This window comes from Sebastes fasciatus, chromosome 13, assembly GCF_043250625.1.
Source record: "Sebastes fasciatus isolate fSebFas1 chromosome 13, fSebFas1.pri, whole genome shotgun sequence".
Lineage (NCBI taxonomy): Eukaryota > Metazoa > Chordata > Actinopteri > Perciformes > Sebastidae > Sebastes > Sebastes fasciatus.
In genome coordinates this window covers 10,740,704-10,758,858 of record NC_133807.1, presented here as the reverse complement: position 1 = coordinate 10,758,858, position 18,155 = coordinate 10,740,704, and the positions used below count along the sequence as shown (strand labels likewise).

General features: G+C 43.5%; 1 protein-coding gene across 7 annotated transcripts in view; it reads left to right on the top strand.

Moving 5' to 3' along the window:
* The window catches only part of ep300b (EP300 lysine acetyltransferase b), a 39,606-nt gene extending 21,950 nt beyond the window's left edge, over nt 1-17,656 (top strand). For 5 of the 7 annotated variants that reach the window (XM_074655424.1, XM_074655427.1, XM_074655426.1 and 2 more), the window contains exons 21-30: nt 2,211-2,267; nt 2,659-2,736; nt 3,339-3,406; nt 3,997-4,147; nt 6,074-6,334; nt 6,526-6,691; nt 7,909-8,076; nt 8,181-8,342; nt 10,909-11,190; nt 12,803-17,656. In XM_074655424.1, coding sequence (XP_074511525.1) covers nt 2,211-2,267; nt 2,659-2,736; nt 3,339-3,406; nt 3,997-4,147; nt 6,074-6,334; nt 6,526-6,691; nt 7,909-8,076; nt 8,181-8,342; nt 10,909-11,190; nt 12,803-16,267 — 4,858 coding nt within the window. In that variant the 3' untranslated portion in view covers nt 16,268-17,656. The remainder of the gene's footprint in view (nt 1-2,210; nt 2,268-2,658; nt 2,737-3,338; nt 3,407-3,996; nt 4,148-6,073; nt 6,335-6,525; nt 6,692-7,908; nt 8,077-8,180; nt 8,343-10,908; nt 11,191-12,802) is intronic. The other 2 variants (XM_074655429.1, XM_074655428.1) reach the window with 2 other exon arrangements.
* The last annotated feature ends 499 nt before the right edge of the window (nt 17,657-18,155 follow it).

The following is an 18,155-nucleotide window of genomic DNA, read 5'->3' as shown; positions in this document are numbered from 1 at the left end:
TCTTGTGAAAAAAGAACACACAAGCTTGGATTTAAGGTTAACATAAGATAACCCTTATTCATCTCCAGAGGGGAAATTTGGTTGTTGTAGCAGCACAATGACAGCATTAGCACAGATGGAAAGAATACAAATAATAAGCGGTATATGAAAAAACTAAACTAAAATAAGAATGAAATAAAAATAAAATAAAGGGTTATAAAGGGTAAAATGGAAAACTATGGAGCATATGGAGAAAAACATTGCAATGTAAAGTGACAGTGGTATTAACCGTTTAACATCCCGCTTTACCGTTATATATCCCCTTTAAAATGTGCCACCTTTAATGTGGATGTCCAATCAGTGCGTGCTATATTGACCCAGAAAGCTGAGTTTTCCTGGTCACGCAGTGAACTCACACTGCCTTTTTTTTTTTTTTTTTTTTTGAAGATGCCCCATCAGACAGCATTTTTTTGCTGTTTGCTGCGTCTTTTTTAGTTTATTTTTTTTATTGTTACTAGGCAACCACCGACTGAGTGCTAAAGTTGGCTCAAAACAAACCATGAGCTGTACACTACCTCATAGTTAATGTTACAGTTTATATTAATGTAAACAACTTAACCGGAGTATCCAGCAAAAGTCATCACAATGAGAAAAAAACACTAATGACATTGGCCGCTTTTGCTCTCTGAGTTGAATTTTTTTCAACTCAAGGCTTTCATGGCGCTCTTGCAAAAAATGCAAGGCGCTCAGCAACGCAAAAGCTGTGCGCAAAATGCTTGACTCTCATTGAGAACAGTTACAAAAAGCCGCCCCAGACTGCTAAAACGCACTTCTGATCAGGACCTACTGCAGCCATGCAATTCTTCGGCCGTATATTGTGGCTTGTATAAATACAGCTTGTGGCTTTGCAATACAAGCAAAGAGAACAAGAGAGTTCTGTTTTTGAGCATCATCTAGAGCACGCCCCCTGGCTCCGATGGCCAACGGTGGTGGAGACTAGAAATCTAAGCTGTAATAGCAGCCTGTAGTTCTTCCTTGCCTCCTACTATGTCACTGTCATGTCAAATGACGACGCTGGATGCTGGAAGAACAACAGATTTTACAGCTATCTGGGTCAGTATAGCATGCACTGAGGAATTTATTACTTCAATCGACTTTGGGATCTTTGTTAGAATTTGAAGTAAAGTTCTGTTGAGCTGCAACGATTGATCATTTAGTCAAATTAATTGGCAACTATTTTGATAACGGCTTAAGCCATTTGTTTAAGTAAAAAAAAAAAAAAGCCAAACATTCCCTAGTTCCAGCTTCTCCTGTGTGAAGATTGGCTGCTTTTCTCTGTTTTATATCACTGTAAATTAAAATAATTGGACAGACTAAGCACCTAGTGCGCTGTGAAATTGTGGTGGGCATTTTTCACCATTTTGTAACATTAAATAGACCAAATTGATGAATTGAAAAAATAATCAGATTGATCGATAATGATAATAACCATTGCATCTAGTGTTAACTGTCTTAGTCCTGTCAAATGTCCTCGTTAGTTTTATCATATTTAGTCACCCTCATCCTGTTTTTTTTCATCAAGTTTTAGTTGACTAAAAGTCAGGGCATTATAGTCTAATCTTAGTCAAAGAAACCCATATCTATTTCAGTCTAGTTTTAGTCACTGAAATCTTATCTTAACATATGTAGTCATAGTTTTTGTTAATGAATTCAACACTGGTTGCATCTAAAGTTCTGTGGGATTGAACAATGTTTGAGTTTGTAATGACTGATCCACCGGCAGCTCAGTGGGGTTTAAGAGGTTAAAGATCATGAATAGTTTTAGCTCAGCTTTAGTTTTGACTGGGGATTGTTATTTGGTTGAAATGTGTCAGATAAATCTAAAACAATACATAAAGAAAACTCTGATACATAAAGTCCTTCTTTTCTTATTTGGTGATTTTGTTTTAGTTACATAGTTTAATTCTTTCCGTATTTCACATCACCATCTTACAGTAACCATGTTGTATTTAAAACTCCCGCACAAGATAAGAGTTTATTTTCTGTTATCTTAGGGGAGGGATAAATATTCAGTATAAGTAGTGATAAAATATTTAGCTAGTGGGCACATTATGAATTTCTCTATGCATGTTCTGAATTGGAGATATTGGATCCTGCATACAGCCTGCAGTCTGAAGAGGATAACCTTGTTGTGTCTGTTACAGTGGTTTATTTTCTCATATGTCCCACAGGTCCATCAACAAAGAACAGTTCCAACGGAAGAAGAACGACACACTCGACCCGGAGTTGTACGTCCCCTTTTTAACTCATTAATTCCCCATTTAAAATGATTTCACACCATCTCTGTGATGCTGTAAGATCAATGATTTTAGGTATTTAGTTTAAATTAGATCATGATTTTAGATTAAAAAATGTATTTGAGCCACTTGAATTAGGTGCTTATATATAAATAAGGATAAATAATATGATTAAGTAATTATCATATGTGAATGATGGTCACAAGTTTTTCATTTAACAAATAACTTTGGATGTTCAAACTTTGCTTATTTACTTTACTTACTTATTGAGTAACTTTGTAGCTCCTGCAGAGGAACAAACAGGGTATTTCTATTATATGTGACACGTTGCCTGATTAACTTTGGACATTGCGTCTGTCTTTTGTCTCCTGCTCTCTCTCAGGCTCGTGGAATGTATTGACTGCAGTCGTAAAATGCACCAGATCTGCGTCCTGCATAATGATACCATATGGCCGTCGGGGTGAGCCAGCTATCATACACACACACTGTACATTCTGTTACGTGACTGGGCTTGCAAAATAAATAAATTTGACCTTTTGTGTGCCTTGAAAAGCTTTAAAATCCTCCAAAACATCAATAAAGGTGCTGGAAAAAGTACAGCTAGTAACCCCTAACACACACATGAGTACAATAGCTGCAGATGTGCCGTTTTAAGCCAAGGTCACACAGTTCCAACAGTTTGAAGTGCAGTTTGGACAAAGTGTTGAAACTGAGAATATTTAAGAGTCTTGGTCATTACATCAGGACAGAAAACTCCTGCCAATGTGGCAGCAACAGTTGCTCATGCAAACAAAGTCCTGCAGCCTGAGTGTAGGGAGAGAGAGAGAGAGAGAGAGAGTCTCTCATTTCTCAAAGTTTGATCTCCCTTCATGTGTGGTCTGTTTGTAATTAAAAGCAATTTCAGAGTCATTAAAGCTGTTTAAAGAAAGAAAGACTGACATGAAAGACTAAGTCATCTCTGGATTAAAGCCACTTAATCCCTGTCATTGGTGCTGAGTGTGAAAGGGCTGATAGTAACCTGCAAATTTAACCATTTCTTATTTGCTTCCTCCCTAACCACAGCTTTGTATGTGACAACTGCCTCAAAAAGGCCAATAAGACGCGGAAAGAGAACAAATACGCAGCCAAACGTAAGTGGAGTAACGCTGAGCTACCGGCTCATTTCTGCCTGCCTCCTTTCCTTCATTCACAATTTGTCGTTGGATTTGCTATAATACCAGTATTTCAAAACATGAACTCTGTTGCTACTGAACACTGCATCAATGTACTCCTAATTCGATTGTCTTTTTACTTTGATATTTTTACTTAGATTTGCTTAATCGACTAACACCCATATGATAGTTGATTTAATCGACAGATCTGTGAAACTGAGTTTCTCCACAACGAATCACACAAAAGCATCACTTTAAATCTTGTGTTTACCAGAGATGTGATCACAAGTTTCTTGGAAATAAGTCATTCAGCACAAAAAAACATAAAAAAACAATGAATCAACTAAGTAAATCTTAGTCGACTAAGACCAAAACAACAGATTAGTCGACTAATCGACCAAGAGGGTGCAGCCCTAGATATTTTCCAAACATTCCACTCTAATACTTTTAAGGATTTTTGCGGATCAAAATCAGTCATCAGGATTTTTGCTTTTGACTGAGACCAATGTGTGATATATTAAAATTAAACTCTTCTCCACCTCTCTTTCTTCATCCTTCTTCTTTTGCAGGGCTTCCTCAGACCAAGTTGGGGTGCTATTTGGAGACACGAGTAAACGATTACATCAAGCGGCAGAACCTCCCTGATTCTGGCGACGTCACCATCCGTGTGGTCCACGTGTCAGACAAGGTGGTCGAGGTCAAGCCGGGCATGAAGTCCAGGTAAGAGGTCTAATTTCTTTTCCACATTGTTTTAAAGTGGAGATTGACCTCCGCATATGAAAAAAAAGACCACTATCATCTTAAAAACATTCAATTCACCTTTATATGGCTTACCACCTTGGTTTCCTGAGGGAAACATGCGCTTGGCTCAGCCGACTGTGAAATGGTGAACAATTAAGTACATCACCAGTTTATCCTGGTGCCAAACAGACTCACCTTAAATGCAATACCAGATCATACCGGCCTCCTTTTGATCTACATGCGTTAAAGTATGTAAATGACAAAACATGTGCACGAAGAAGCATTAAAATCCACTGCAATATTTACAACAGATTCCTAGCTGTGGTTATGTTATTGGAGACAAAATTAGACGAACGTATTGTAAATATAGGCTTTATTGTGAAACGTAGTGTGTGGTATTGAATAACCAGGAGAAGCTGAACATTGTGATATCTAACCGGTGTGTGTCGAGAAATAATCTGGTCGATCTCATTCAGTCAAAATTGAATAATCAGTTGTACACGGTCATCAAAAATTAAAACGCTGGTAACAGAGTAAGATGCTACAATGACAACAACAAAAAAGCAGCACCTCTGCAGGACCAGTTTCTGAGCTCCAGGTCCTCCACGCCAATGTAAAAACAAATGCATAAGGTTGTTGTTGCTAGGCAACAGCTGGTTGGCTGTGATGCAGAGTAAAGCAGGCAACAGGCAAGTCTGAATGCAGAGTTTGTTTATAAGTGTGGGAAATATTGGTAGAGCATTAATGCACATTAGTAGTGGGACAGTTCTTATTTCAGAAGCAACAAACTGATTCAGTACAACAGCCAACTAATGAATTCTAGACCATCTATCGCTACAGCAATACAGTAAAGTTTGCGTGTTGTCAATTCTGTAGCTTCCCAGTGGTGTTCGTACGTATATTTTAGCCTCGAAATGCTATTTTCCCAAGCCCTTCTAAAACCTTACCTACAGTAACTTAGATGGTGGTCGACACGCTCCCAGTTTGGAGAGGCAGACAGGAGTACCGGCACAGACGCTAAGAATGTAATGTTGTGTGGACGCCATGTTAGTTCCGATCCGAAAGTCACAAAATAACACAAACGAACTAACCAATCGATGCCGCGGTAGACCAGCATCTCCCATGCTCTGTGAGGTAAAATAACTGTTTTTGTGAATTAACTCCCATGGCTTTGAAGACCGTGATATAACAGCTTCAGTCCCCCGTCAGAAAGGGCTGTCTGATGACGAGGTTTTCTGCTGCTCCCGGCCACAGCCGCCTTACCTCCCCACCAGACTCCATTCACAAAAACAGTAATTCTACCTCACAGAACATGGGAGTATACATACAACCCTACTTAAAAATGTCATAATGAACCCTTTCAGTTATTTCCAAACTTAGCAATTCTAACGTTGACTCAGCTAGTGCTAGCGTTCACATTATTCATAGCCTTATTGATTAGCGTACTTTGGTAACCTACGTCACTGCTTCTTGCTAACGGCTGAGTGGGTGTTTCTATTTAAAAAAAAAAAATCCAGATGGACCCGCCCTTTAATTTAAAAGTGAGATAATATAGTATTAATGGCAATTCATAATCATTTTGGGAAAACTAACCAGTTGTTCCACAAAATGCTAACAGTCATACCGCATCCCACACTAAATTGCCCAATCCATTCTGTGCTGTGGTTTTGTACGGAGTCCTGGCTGATATGTGTGCTGCACATTCAGTTAATATCCTTGTGTTTGAGGCTTGTAATGTGTTTAGTTAAATAGTCCAGTCACTGGTTTCAATCTTGCATCTCATCTGTTATCAAGCATTAACATTAACGAACATTATGGTCAAGACGCAGCAGGAAAGAGTTTCTGATGACGTTTCTAGGATTTCATAGCCGTTTTCCTCACCCTGGCTTTTTTTCCCCCCTCCAGGTTTGTTGACAGTGGAGAGATGTGCGCGTCCTTCCCCTACAGGATGAAAGCCCTGTTTGCATTTGAGGACGTTGAGGGAGCGGATGTGTGTTTTTTCGGCATGCACGTTCAAGAGTACGGCTCGGACTGCCCGCCGCCCAATCAGAGACGAGTGTACATCTCGTACCTGGACAGCGTGCACTTCTTCCAACCTCGACTCCTCCGAACTGCCGTCTACCACGAGATCCTGATAGGCTACCTGGAGTATGTCAGGAGGCAGGGGTAAGAGAAATGAAAACTTTGGCATTATACAGGCATTTTAAATATGAGCCCATTATGCAGTGAGAAGTGTGCTCATTAGGCTTTGTGCTACAGACCGCTTTCAGTGCTTGAAAATGAGCAGGCAGATGGAATAAAAGGAAATCAATATACTTCTTTTCTAATGAATACGACGATTTGTCTCCCTGTGTCAGGTATACAACGGGTCACATCTGGGCCTGTCCACCCAGTGAAGGGGATGATTACATCTTCCATTGTCACCCAGCGGACCAGAAGATCCCCAAGCCAAAACGGCTGCAGGAGTGGTACAGGAAGATGCTGGACAAGGCCGTCGCTGAGCGCATCGTCCACGATTACAAGGTGAGACATGTTTTCAGTTCAGTTATAGTGTGAGTACAGCGTGGGTTAATGCATTTAATCACTGCAGAAAGCAGTCAAGTCTAAGGATGTCACGATACCAGAAATTTAGTAGTCTATACCAATACTACTGAAAATCCTTGCTTCGATACCACAGTAAAAAACAAAACAATAAACACTTAGAGCTAGTGTTATGAGGTTAAACAGGTCATCATTCCCTCTCTATTATCTATTTTATATTGCTGTGAAAACATGGCTTTCAACCAACTGTATTGATTCAGATTTCTCGCCAAAAACTCCATTTTACAGATTACATTTGAACACATCACGATAACGTTAGAATTTACTTTTGCCCAATACTCATTTTTAATGAATAGAGCTTCATAATGACACTAAATGCAACCTTGTTATTGTTATTGTTAGCTCCATTATTTAGCCAAGCAGGACTGTGCTGCCCACCGGCTGCTAACAGCTAACGTTAACTAGCTCTCGTTGTTGAAATTGGCAGGAATAGATTTGTTGTTCACAGTGTAGCGTTATCAGGGGAAAAATAGGATACATCCACCTGGACCTGTCAATAGTGAGTTTACTGCGTCCTTTCACATTTTAAATGCCGTTAGCCTCGAGCCCCCCTGTACCTGTGGTACTGTAGAAAACGAGTACCGTCACGTTCTCAGAATCTTGGCATCGACTTGGAACCGAAGTATCTGTTCTAGTGTTGTCACGATACTGAAATTTCTAACTTTGATACAATAGCTGTCACATAATATGTCAATATTTGATACCATTTTCGATACCACGGGGAAGAATGGACACAATGTTGAGGGCGTTTATTGAAAGATAAATAGCAGTGTGTGTGTGTGTGTGTGTGTGTCAACTCTCTGTCGGAGAGAAGAGAGAGCAGAAAGCACAGCGGGGTACCCGTGTATCGATACTGTGGAAAAATTAGAGTTGAAGCATTACTAAATATTCAGTATCGATACTTCGATTTTTTTGACAACACTGATCTGTTCTCGTGACATCCCTAGTCAAGCCCCAAGGCAATCTCACTACAAGTTAAATTTAAGTTATTTACACTATATTATCATGTACATTATTACCATAATATCAATATTTCATTTTTTAAATATCACGGTTGTTGTTTCCTATAACAGTGAAAAAGCTAATAAAGACATTAAAGGCATTACAAGCACTTAAACAATTATCTCTTTGTCCCTCAGGACGTCTTCAAGCAGGCGACAGAGGACCGGCTGACCAGTGCCAAGGAGCTGCCATACTTTGAGGGCGACTTCTGGCCCAACGTACTGGAGGAGAGTATCAAGGAGCTGGAGCAGGAGGAGGAGGAGAGGAAGAGGGAGGAGAACAGCACCTCCAATGAGTGCACAGATGTGAGTAGAAATGTAATCATCACTTTCAGACTCATTTTGACACAAAATATCGATCTTTGTCATGGCAGTGCAATGTGTTGAAACTGACTTTAAAACCTTTCCAGGTCGCGAAAGGAGACAGCAAGAATGCCAAAAAGAAGAACAATAAAAAGACAAGCAAGAACAAGAGCAGCATGAGCCGAGCCAATAAGAAGAAACCAGGGATGCCCAACGTTTCCAATGACCTTTCCCAGAAACTCTACGCCACCATGGAGAAACACAAGGAGGTATGCAAGTCTAATCTGGTTATAGGAATAGCTGCTTACTCTTTTATTGGATTATAGGGCATAATTATAAGAACATTATGCTGACTTGTGTCATCAGAGTTATCATGTTGACTCCACTCTGTGAATGCAGATCATTAAAATTCTGCTATTTAGCAGCTGCAGCTCTTGTCGCTGCTGCACCTCTGTCACTGCTGCACCTCTGTCGCTGCTGTTGTTTTGAAATATTCAGCTGTTGTATTGCAGAGTAGGTACAGCTTATCCTATTGTAACAACTGAGTTTAGTAAAAACATCCTTTACCGTACTTTTACCGACCGCAGACAAATAACGGATTAAAGCTGCTACAATCTATATTAACAATGGATCACATGACCACTTGTATGTGAAAGGTGTCACTCATAGTGATGAACGCACAGAGAATTATCACTAACTCTGCCGCAGGGTTATTATTGTAAACTAAAACTGAAACTAAAATGAAAACAAGCAGCGAAAAGTATTTTTAGTAAACCGAAACTAAATTAAAAACTCTATCATTTAAGAAAAAATAAAAATAAACTGAAACTATATTGCCTGGTTAAAAAAACGTATGAAATAAAAATGAACGTAAATTCATTTCAGTTTTAGTTTTTTTTTAGCTATAATATATCAGTACAGAAAAACAGACGGCATGAATTTCCGTCAACTCTCGTGCCGTTGAACCACAGAAACTGAACGGACTTGACATTCCAGGAGATGGCGCTATAATGCAAATGCTAACTAACTTCAAACTACTGTAAAACTAAATATATAAAAACTAAACTAAAACTAGCAAACACACTGAAAACTAATTAAAGTATATAGATAGACCTGTATATAGACGTTTTTTATTTCTTATTTTATTGTTGGTCATTGGTGCTTTTTATATATATACTGTATATATATATATTTTTTTCTATACACCTATTTTTCCACACACCTAACGTGTACTTAACGGTCTATTCTTTACCTTTATTGTTCAGATTTGTTGTCTTTGGTCTTGGCTGTTATTTATGTTTCTGTGTAAGTACGTTGAGACAGATGCAAAAAAAACAGAGTCAAATGTCCTTGTATGTGCACACGTACTCGGCAAATAAATCTGATTCTGAAATTGAAAAGTCAAAACTAAAATAAAATAAAAACAAATTCAAAACTATAATCACCAACTCTGCAGTTCCCCTCAGCTCTACGGAGGGTTTCACAATCATTCAGCTCATTGTTTTGGTTTTATGGCCGTTACTTTTAGTATTTTGACTCACTGTCCCAGCTGTTATCAGCAGCAGCTCAATGCACATTCCTGCCAGCAGTTTCACACTATTCCACTGATAGTGGATCTCTAGCCAAGTCAACGTGAATGTAAACAGTGCACCAAATGTTTTGTGAGAAAGGAAATGCATTTGACATGTTTTGTTTGAGCTCAAGGATACACACAATGTGTTTTGCTGTGTAACACTGAATGTATTCATAACTTGGTTGTTTACAAGAAAACTCCACAGAGCACCTTTTAACCTACAAACAACAGGAGGGCGTGAACATTCATTAAAATAGTCACATTTGTAGAACTTCAGGAAATTGTCACACAAACCTTATTTTACATTTACAGCTAACGTTGTCAGTTAGTGACTTCTGAGTCTGCTAATTAACAAACTACAGGAGAAAAATGACGTTCTGTTCAGCACTAAAATGAAAAGCAACTGAGTGACGGCTGTTGTTGAAACTCTGTCCCCACACTACACTCACTGTGGGCGTAGGAATCTACAGGAATAAGATCATTTGATCACTGTAACGCCTGTTGATTGTAAGTTGAGCTATTGTACAGGGGGGTAAAGGTAGTCATTTTATTTATTTATTTATTTTCCTGAATGTATGTATTAATCTAAAATCAAATTTTTACAAAACCCTGTCTGTACCAGCGTTATTATAGTCAAATAAAACTGAAACGAAAACGAAAATAAACAGTGAAAAATATTTTTAGTAAACTGAAACTAAATGAAAACCTTTATGAACAACTAATACTAACCTGAAACTATATTGCCTGGGTAAAAACTAATAAAAAATAAAATAAAAATGAACATAAATTCATTTCAGTTTTATTTTTTTTTTAGCTATAATATATCGCTACCGAAACAAGGAGACGGCATGAATTTCCGTCAACTCTCGTGACTTTGAACCACAGAAATTGAAGACTTGACATTCCAGGAGATGGCCCAATGCTGCAATTGCTTCACTAATGTAGGGTGAAGATTAAAATATTAAACATTATGGCAATTCCTACACAGTTCTCCAACCATGTATTTTGTAAGTAGCTACATACTTCTAAGACATTATACCTGGCCCTAACAAAAAAAACTACTGTAAGGCTAAAAGTAAACTTTTCTGAAAATGTAAACTAAACTAAAACTATCAAACACATTCTTAAAACTAAACTAAAAAGAAATCGAAAAGTGAAAACTAACATATAATATAAACTAATTGAAAATTCAAAACTATTATGACTTTGGTCTGTACGAGCAGTGCCTGAATCAGCTGATCCTCTCCACTCTTAATTCCCAGGTCTTCTTTGTTATCCGCCTTATTGCGGGCCCCACCGCCAACTCGCTGCCCCCCATCACGGACTCCGACCCCCTCATGGCCTGCGACCTGATGGACGGCCGCGACGCCTTCCTGACTCTGGCCAGGGACAAGCATCTGGAGTTCAGCTCTCTCAGGAGGTCCAGGTGGAGCTCCATGTGTATGTTGGTGGAGCTGCACAACCAGAGCCAGGACCGCTTCGTCTACACCTGCAACGAGTGTAAACACCACGTGGAGACCCGCTTCCACTGCACCGTCTGCGAGGTGAGAATCCAGACCCACTTAAATCACGCTTTTGAATTTAAATGGAGATCAAACTGCAGCAAGTCTTGTGTTTTAGTGTTGACACGATAAACAATGTTTTTCCTTTCTAAGATCACTTATTTTGAATGTCAACATAGCCAAACACACCATGAAGCTGTTGTTTTTGATCTGTATTTATGGTTATCACACAACCTTGTAGCTATAAAACAATGATTTGACCTACGTTCAGATTTCTGTTTTGTTGTTTCACTAACTGGAAGAAGAGAAAGAAACTTACATTTAGCTTTTTTTTATTACTCTGACATTTCAGAGTGAATGAGCTCAGGACCCCACCACTTGCAAATCATTTTCAAATGTAAACAGCATTTTTCAGATTTATCCACCATGGTGTGGACATGGCCCTTTAGGCCTTTACACACCGAAGGCGTTTTTTTTTTCCGTGCGATTAATTTGCACATCAATATACGTTTTCAAACTGTTGTTTTTGTCATCTGTACTTTCACACAGAACGTGAATATTTCATGGCAAAAAAGCGTCGTAATTCTTTTTCTTGAGCAACGTTGATTTTTTTCAGCTTTCGCACCGCGAAAAAAGACGTCACCCAATCACATTTTTTGAGGAACGGGTTGAGTTGCACCTATATTCCGAACCAGGACGGCAAACTTTATAACTCCTTTCAACCTTGACAAGGGCGGCGCATACCAGATCCACTCCTTCCGTTGTTATCTTTCCCAATAAAACCTTTGACATATAATACTCGCAGGCGAGTATTTCATATTTTCGTGTCGTTTATTCGTCACTTCCTCGTTGTGTGTAAAGGCCCTAAAGAGGCACTGGTCCATTGGCCTGCACCATTTTTTTCCAACTATTTGTTTGTTCCAGTGTTTCAGTTCAAGCTGGAACATACGCTTTCTTTTGTTTCATTTTTGAATAATTTGTTTGCAAAATTCTTAGATCCTCTGGTATTCTTTTCTACTGAAGTGGCAGCTGAATAAATAAGGCCAGAGGTTTTAGTTGAACGCAGACAGCAGAAGCCTGGTGGTTTAACAGATGTGTTTTTTTCCAATCCAATTAAAAACCGCTTATTCCTTTGTACTGTGGTCATTGTCGCTGCTAACTCCACTGTGGCCTTTGACCTGGGGAGGGTGTAGAAAGCCATGTGCAACTTTGGTACACATGGAGTCGGTAGCTGCCCCAGGTTTCACAGAAGTGTCTTGACTTGAGCTGCTAGTGCAGCGAGAAAGACGTGATACCTCACTGTCTGGAACGGACTGCTGCTGCAGACTGAGTCATGATCTCTGCGATGGTGGGCGACTGTTTTCTATGCTGTGACACCTGCAGGCGCAAATGAGTGTTCATTCTTAGCGTTCCCAGATAAAAGTTTGGAAAAGCTATGCAGGAAGAGTGACAAAGACTCATTCCTGTTCAGAGAAGATGTAAGATGATGTTGGATTAAGGGTTATCAAAAGCCAAGATGGCACATGATTTGAGACAGGACTGCACAATTTGTACTGCAGAAAACTGATTTTAGTTTCACAGGAAAGTGTTAACATGTGTTAATTTAACCCAGTACTTGGATTCATATTAATTTTCCCATCCCTTCCTTCTTCAGGACTATGACTTGTGCATCACCTGCTACAACACTAAAGGCCATGAGCACAAGATGGATAAGCTGGGGCTTGGACTGGACGACGACAGCAACAACCAGGCAGCAGCAGCTACCCAGAGTCCCGGAGACTCTCGCCGTCTCAGCATCCAGCGCTGCATCCAGTCTCTTGTCCACGCATGCCAGTGCCGCAACGCCAACTGCTCCCTGCCATCCTGCCAGAAGATGAAGCGCGTTGTTCAGCACACAAAAGGCTGCAAGCGCAAGACGAACGGCGGCTGTCCCATCTGCAAGCAGCTCATCGCTCTGTGCTGCTACCACGCCAAACACTGTCAGGAGAACAAATGTCCCGTCCCGTTCTGTCTGAACATTAAGCAAAAGCTCCGGCAGCAGCAGCTGCAGCACCGGCTCCAGCAGGCCCAGATGTTGAGGAGGAGGATGGCCAGCATGCAGAGGGTGGGGCAGGCGGCCGTAGGGCCTCCGGGAGGACCTGTTGTAGGGCTTCCATCACCAGGGAACAATGGCACCACGGCGCCCAGTACCCCAACTTCTGGTGGAACCCAGCCCCCAACACCCCAGACCCCGACTCAGGCCATGCCCCCAGTCACGCAGCAGGGGATGGGCCCTGGACCTGGAGTTCAGCAGCAACAGCAGCCAGGTGGAATGCCCCCACAAGGTGGCATGCCTCCTCAACATCCTCAACACCTTCACCACCAGTTCCAGCAGATGGCGGGTGGAGGAGGAGGCGGGCCTGGGGGGATAATGGGCTCTCCCCAACATCAGCAGCAGATGCTTCCTCAGGTCCAGCAGCAAAGTGGAGCAGGGACCAACCCTCAACAGCTCCAGCAGCACCCCAACAGTTTGCCTCCGTATGCCGGCAGACCCCCAGGCTCCTCCCCAATCCATCAATCCCAGGGAAAACCGGTCCTTGGCTCCGCAACGCCTCCCCAGCAGCAGCTCGGTGGCGCCGTCATGGCCGGAAGTGTCGGGGGTCAACAACCTCCCGGTCAGGCCCAGGGCCAGCCGTCCCTTCCACAGCAGCAGCAGCAGCCTCCTTCTGGCCCTCCACCGGCAGCAGTAGAAATTGCCATGAAGATCCAACAGGTAGCCGATGCTCAGAGGAAGATGGCTCTGCAGAGACAAGCGGCCCAGGCAGCTGCAGGCTTGATGCCGCCTCACCCTCACCATCAACAGGGTCAGGGTCAACAGATGGGCATGGGACACCCGGGGGCAGTAGGGATGGTCGGAGCCCAGGGTATGCCACCACAGACACAAGCGGCAGTGGCGGCTGCTCGGGCCCACATGGAGCAACAACAAGGTGCTCCGCCAGGGATGATGGTTGGCGCTGGTGGGCCCATGCAGCAATCCCCTCAGCAGGGTAACCTGCCCCAGGGCCAGCTGCCCACTCAGGTACAGCTTCAACAACAGAGGATGGGTGCTCCACATCAAAACCCTCAGCAGCAGCAACAGCAGTGGGCAAGCCAGGGGATGCCACCTCAGCAGAGGCAAGCTATTATGAACCAAATGAGCCATCCAGCCATGATGGCAGCTCAACAACAACAACAACAAGCGCAGCAGCAGCAGCAAATGCAACAACAGCTGCAGCAGCAGCAGCAGCAGCAGCAGCAGCAGCAGCAGCAGCAGCAGCAGCAGCACCAACAAGCTCAGGGCCACGCTGCCTTGATGAATATGGCACAACAGCAGCAGCTGCAGCAGCAAGGTGCTGGTGGTGGGATCCCAGGTGGAGCTGTCCCTGGAGCTGCTGGTGTCCCAGGTGGTGTTGCTGGTGGGAACATCCCTCAGGCAGCCCTACAGGAGCTGTTACGGACTCTCCGCTCACCTAGCTCGCCGCTCCAGCAACAGCAAGTCCTCAACATCTTGCGTTCTAACCCACAGCTCATGGCTGCTTTTATCAAGCAGAGGGCCTCAAAATACAAGGGGGTTCAGGGGGGCCCAGGTGGACCAGGTGGTGTCCCTGGAGGTCCTGGTCCCACAGGGGGTCCTGTTGGTAATGTCATGGCTGGAGTGGGCCCACAGGTGAACATGAATGCTGCAGGTGGCGGCCAGCCGGGGATACACATGGGGGGTCAGGGAGGGACGAATGTCAACATGGCCACTATGGCCCAGCTACAGCAGGTTCAGCAGCAACAACAGCTGCAGCAGCAGCAGCAGCAGCAGCAGCTCCAACAGCAACAGCAGCAGCAGCAGCAGCAACAGCAGCAGCAGCAGCAGCAGCAGCAGCAGAGGCCGATGCCCAGCAGTTTACAACAGCAGCAAGCGGCGGCTCTCCAGCAGCAGCAGCAGCAGCAGCAGCAGCAGCAGCAGCAGCAGCAGCAGCAGCAGCAGCAGCAACAACAGCAGCAAGGTGGAGGAAGAGGTATGCAGGGCCAGGGGTCACAGATGGGAAATCTCAACAGTCCCCAGTTTAGAGAGCTGCTCCTGAGACGGCATCTCCAGCAGCAGCAACAACAACAACAACAACAACAACAACAACAACAACAACAACAACAACAACAACAAATGGGAGTAAATCACGGTCAGTTCCAGCAGCCACAGCCACCGCAGGGGCAGGGCTACATGGGCCAGCCTGGGATGCAGCCTCCTACAGTTGGACAGGGACCACCTGGAGGTCCGCCTCTTGGCCCTCAGCAGCCTGGAGGTCCCCCAGGCCAGCAGGGGCAAGGTTACCCAGGGTCAGTGGCCCAGCAGCAGGCCACAGCTGCTGCACTTCAGCAGAGGCTCCAGCACCAGCACCACCTCCAGATGCAGCAGCAGCAGCAGCAGCATAATGCCATGGCTGGTCTGCCAGGGGGTGATGCGGGGCCAGGTGGAGGGGGTGTAGGAGGTCCTCAGCAGCCACCTCAGGGCCCTCAGCCCACTCAAAGTGGCCCCCCACCTCCATCCTCTCAGGCTCTGCTCCAACAGGCCCTCCACCAGAGGCTGCTCCAGCAGCAGCAGCAGCAGCAGCAGCAGCAACATCAGCAGCATCAGCATCTGGGCCCTGGGGGGTCACCAGCCCAGCACAGTAATCCCATGAGCCCTCAGCAGCCGCAACAGATGGCCCAGTCACCACACCCGCACCCCCACCTGCAGGGCCAGGCGATGTCCACGTCGCTAGCTAACCAGGTGCGATCCCCGCAGCCTTCGCCCAGACCCCAGTCCCAGCCGCCACACTCCAGCCCGTCCCCGCGCATGCAGCCTCAGCCCTCCCCACATCACATCTCTCCCCAGATGCAGACGGGTTCCCCACACCCAGGCCACCTGAACCAGCACCACCCGGGCATGGTGGGCCCTCCGCAACAACAGCCGACGTCTCAGCAGCAGCAACAGAACTCTATGGAGCAGTTTGGGTCGGACCCGAGCGCCATGCTGTCTCAGCTGAGCGGCATGGCCGGTCTACATGGGCCGGGGGGCAACGGTCAGGACCCGCTGGGCCAGAATATGAATCACAACCCTTTAGACATCATGTAGGAATTCTACTTAACGTGTCAAGTCGAGCTGAAAAACGCTCCGTGATTCTTCGCACAAACTGCACTCACCCAGGACAGTGTTATTGTTATTACTTAGCCTTTCTTTTTTATACTATTATTAAATGTTATTTAAAATGTTTTCAATAAAGATGCATTGAACTGAACTTCCTATGGGAGATGAACAATAAATCAAGCAGTCGTTAAATAAATTAGAATAAATGAATTGTAAGTTATTGCTGTTAATATATTTTTTTGCCAATTGTGGACAAAGAGGGGGATGGTTTCTCTAGCACCCCCCCTCACCTCCACCTCTTGCTGAATACAAGAAAGGTGATATTTTCGGGGGTAAATAGGAGTACTTGCCTTTTTTAAGAAATGTTTTTAAGATTTTAAAAGTGGTCAAGAATTAAAGAGGAAATGATTTAATGCAAAGAACTTTTTTTATCGGTTCCCCCATCATTCAGTCTGTCTGTCTATTTCTGTTTTGCAGAGTGATGTGGATTATTATTAATGTAAATCCAAACATGATGCATATCTTCATTTTTTTTTTTTTTTTTTTTTTTTTTTTATAATGTTTGGGTTTGCTTTATTTATTGTTTTCTTTTGGGGGGTGGGGTGGGGGTGTTATGTACCCTGAGACTGCTACAATTCGTATAGAAATATATTTTTGTTATTGACTGTTATGACGGGGGTAGTGGATATTTCATTTCACTCTAGATGTCTTTAGTTGGGTCTGTCCAGGTGGGAATAATTAAATGTCAGTGTTTCCTTGCAGTGGTTGAGGGTCTGCTGTGAGTTTGAGATGTTGAACGGACTTATTGTGACGTCCCGGCGGACCAGCTTCTGTATTGGACATCGGTCATGCTGGAAGGGACTCTTCCCTCGCAAACATGCAAGCCCTCTCCCTCGAATGTGTGTGCACTCCTTCCTTTAAAGACGCTTAATATGGAGCAGTGGAGGCTTGGGGAGGGGGGGTGCATACCTGTGTGCCTGAAACATTTTGCGTACATGGGCTGGGATGTGAAAAAATATGGGTGGGGTGGGGCTCCTTTTAGTGTTTTTAGGAATCCGCTGTTTGGAGTAAACAGAGGATTTTGATCCAAATGAACTGTGTTGCACAGAAATGAGGAGAAAAGTAGGAGCACTCGCTCTCCGTCTCTTTCTGCCTCGTCCCCTTTGCTGCTCCCCATGGACTTTAAATCCCCTCCCCCCTCCTCCTCTTCCTCCTCTTCCTCTGGGGGAAGTTGCTCTCCCTCCCCTCAAACTCCATCCTCTTTATCTTTCTGCTAAGAACTTTGGGAGTTTAATTTAATATTTTTTACTGTACAAAGGAAACACAAACTGTGGACTCAAATACTGTTTTTTATAATAAAAATGAAAATTACCAACAGTGACGTGTCCTGCATGTGGCAGTTTGTTAGGAATCACATTGTGTATTTGGTGAATATAAGAAGTACAACGAACCATGCGTCTACCTTTTTTAGAAAAAGACCTTGGAGTATGGGATCATGAAGTGACGGTGTGTAATTCGAGTGTCTTTGGACTAAGTTTTGCTTTACCGGCATCATGAAGCTGGTTCACTTTTAATTAAGATGGATCACCGTGGTAACCTGCACAGCTAACCTATTCCAGATCAGATCAAACCCTGCCAACAGCCAATCACATCACTGCAAAAATGGAGTCGGCATTCCTACAGCAGCATGTGCATCAGATGGACCTTATCAGACATACTGATACATATACAACTAGGGCTGTCAAAGTAAACGCGATAACTCAAATTTGTTTTTACGGCACTAATTTCTTTAACATTAACACAACCTTCGATTTTTAGATTGTAGCAGGCTCACTTTCAAAGCTAGAGTGAAGATACTGGCATCATATGAAACTAG